The sequence below is a fragment of the Rhagoletis pomonella genome, unplaced genomic scaffold (assembly GCF_013731165.1).
Source record: "Rhagoletis pomonella isolate Grant_MI unplaced genomic scaffold, Rhpom_1.0 Rhpom_scaffold_05746, whole genome shotgun sequence".
Taxonomy (NCBI): Eukaryota; Metazoa; Arthropoda; class Insecta; order Diptera; family Tephritidae; genus Rhagoletis; species Rhagoletis pomonella.
This window is the reverse complement of record NW_023464284.1, coordinates 5,641-8,628: the sequence shown is the minus strand read 5'-3', so window position 1 is coordinate 8,628 and position 2,988 is coordinate 5,641. Positions and strand designations below refer to the sequence as shown.

Below are 2,988 nucleotides of genomic sequence, written 5' to 3'. Positions count from 1 at the left end.
GAGTACGTGTTAAAATAATTTGACAGCTGTGGTTTGTAGCTCGTCGTTTTCATTGTGTTCGGGCTATGCCCTTTAGAATGTGATAGAAACTTGTAGGTAGCCAGCATGATTCAACAACTACAGGTTGTAGCAATCGTACAAAAACAACATTTACCGTTGGTATGAACTCCTTGTGTCATCAACATCTTCTTTATCTATTAATATTCGTATGTATATGTATACCCTGCATACCAGGATTTCATAGAATTCTGAAAGGTTTCACAATTTTTTTTATAATTTACTTTAAGAAATCGTACAGAAATTTCTTTACTAGTTCTTGTCAACCACTTCATATGTTTTTCTTTAAAGATTTCTACAAGAATCGTAGCAAATTTCCGACACTTTTAAAGATTTCGGGAGCATTTGTTTGCAGGGTATATATAGACGTATATGTGTATGTATACGCGGAGATGTAAATAAAGCAAAACAGACGATAATTTGACACAAGCGTGCTCATAAGAAGAAGCATAGCTTCTTTCGCTATCACCTGTAATTGATGCGCCTTGGTAGCCAGTGACAGAAATCTCTATCAGCCTTGCCAGTCAAATGATTTGTCAAATGATGGTCATTGTTCTTGCAGGGATATTTGACATTTTGCATTTGCGAACTTTTAATTATTTGTTTCAGAAGTTTATTTTAGCGGAATGAATGCCCCACCAACGTTCGAATCATTTTTGTTGTACGAGGGTGAAAAAAAGTAAGTGTATTAATTATGTAGTTGATTATCCTCATTATTTAACTACATTTATATCTTTGTGTTGATTTCCAGAATCATCAAGGAGTTGGATACAAAAGTCACCAATGCAGCGATTTTCACAGTCAACAAAGAGGATCACACGCTTGGAAATATGATTAGAAAGTAAATGAGTGATAACTTTGGAGAGATGGCTTTTATAACATCTGTGTAATTTATTTCAGTCAACTTTTGAAGGATCCCAATGTTTTATTTGCTGGATACAAAGTGCCACATCCATTAGAACACAAATTTGTTATCAGAATTCAAACTACCTCCGATTACTCTCCACATGAAGCTTTTATGAATGCTATAACTGATTTATTGGCCGAATTGTCGTTGTTCGAAGAGCGCTTCAAGGTAAACTAACAGGCGCGTATTAGTATGCAGCTCAATTAATTGAACTTGTATCTTTATTTAGGAGGCGATAAAGGAGAAAAAAGAAGGGGGCGACTAATTGCATTCTTCTATTTGGTTTTTAGTCTTTTTATTTTTAATAACATTTGCATACATATGTAGGTGTTTAAAATAATCCGTGATTCCATGATACAAAAAACAAGGTAGTTTCCATGATAAAAAATAAGGTAGTTTCAATAAACCACTTTTGACGGATAATAAAATTTTTCGAAGTTTCATAAATTGTGAGTACCCAACAAACATTTAGGTTTGAACTCAACTTGAGGTTAAGTTGAGAACTAAGGTATTTCTTGTTTCTCAACAGTACCTGAAGTGGAGGTTCATTGCGTTCTCAACAAAAAGGGCATTTTTGTTTGCATGGAAAAAGGACTGTTTCTCAAGTTGAGAAAATGCTTGTTCTCAACTTGAACTCCAATGTAATTCTCCAATTGGTCTCAAACATATTGAAATACTGAAATTGAAATAGTAAAATACTGAAATTGAAATAGTAAAATACCTTATACCTTTTTTGATTGAAACGACATACATAGAATTTGAATATTAATTTTTCATTTTATTACTCCGTTTGTATTATGTGGTTAATCAATATCGTATCACAATAATTCACTTCACAGTATACAGGCCGACACTAATTTTGCCACTTGATTCATTTCGCGTTTTATTTTGTTTCAAGGTTATTTGAGGACACTTTGAAGATTATTTACTTTTTGTTAGTAATTTTGCTCTTTATATAGCTTTAGTTTTTCACTTGATAATTAAAAATTCGATTCTCTATCACTTTTTACGTATCTGCGCGTCGGTTAGAGATGCGTTGAAGAATGATGTTGGATATCAACTTGAGAACTATGAATTTCTCCAAGGCTGGAGGAATATTTTTTTGGTGTTTATTGGGTATTATCAACGGCCTTGCCATTCTGATAATATTAAAACAATAAATCGGAGTATTTTCCTTCCCATATTTATACTATTGTAAACATATTTAAAATCAAAAACCACTATCCGTGCTTGGTATTCTTTTACTTACGTAGCTCGCACTATTTTTTATTAAAAATATACAAAATATAGACCATTAAACTTAATCCTAAATTATACATTAATACTCATCCTAATTTATTTATGCTGTTATTTTTTCGTTTTCTTATTTTTAATGCAATCTTGCGATTTAAAATTCTAATTCTAAAGAATGTTCTTCCCAAATAAAACCTTTTTATATTTTGGTTCAAATTTACTTTAAAATTTCTCATCGGATTTTGCAAAAAATTCGGCTTTGTCATTAGCGTATCCCATTAACTTTCACAAATTTTGAATTGAAAGTTTCTAATTTATGCAAAAAACCTGAAGTCGGCTTGAACAGACCGCCTTCCGATAAACAATTAACATATCCTCGAATAAAGTACAAAACCGCGTATCAACAAAATGCATATATGAGGTTGCATAAATTATTTTCTAGAGAAACACTCATATTTTAAACTCGTTCTCTTTTTTACAAAGCAATCGCATTTTTGTTTAGTATATTTAAGGACGATCGATAAGGCTTGAGCCAAGAGCTTCGTGTGAAGAAATCGAATTTTTGGCAAATAAAATTATAGTTTGAAAAACTAAAACTTCGCTATTATAATTTCCATTCGTACTGTCATCTGGTATGTAACTTGAGAATAGAAATCGCTGCATATTTTAGGCACATCAATATTACATAGTTACATCCCGAGCTAATAAAAGGGAGGTAAAAATAGGTTATTTCCCTAACAATCCGAACCGGAAGTTGGCTCTCTAAAATGTAACGTAGTCCAGAAGTACGG

The 2,988-nt window shown here is 32.2% G+C and overlaps 1 protein-coding gene across 1 annotated transcript; it reads left to right on the top strand.

The window, feature by feature from the left end:
* Positions 1–607: 607 nt before the first annotated feature.
* LOC118755256 (DNA-directed RNA polymerase II subunit RPB11) lies at positions 608–1,401 on the top strand. The gene is made up of 4 exons (XM_036490105.1): positions 608–736; positions 809–898; positions 958–1,132; positions 1,194–1,401. Exons 1-4 carry the CDS (start codon positions 684–686, stop codon positions 1,227–1,229), a joined length of 354 nt encoding a protein of 117 aa, XP_036345998.1. The 5' UTR covers positions 608–683; the 3' UTR covers positions 1,230–1,401.
* The last annotated feature ends 1,587 nt before the right edge of the window (positions 1,402–2,988 follow it).

Excerpts from the sequence above, each read along its gene's own strand:
- LOC118755256 (XM_036490105.1), top strand. The coding sequence starts at position 684 with ATGAATGCCCCACCAACGTTCGAATCATTTTTGTTGTACGAGGGTGAA. Across the intron at positions 899-957 it reads CTTGGAAATATGATTAGAAA|TCAACTTTTGAAGGATCCCA; the intron begins GTAAATGAGTGA and ends AATTTATTTCAG. Across the intron at positions 1,133-1,193 it reads TGTTCGAAGAGCGCTTCAAG|GAGGCGATAAAGGAGAAAAA; the intron begins GTAAACTAACAG and ends ATCTTTATTTAG.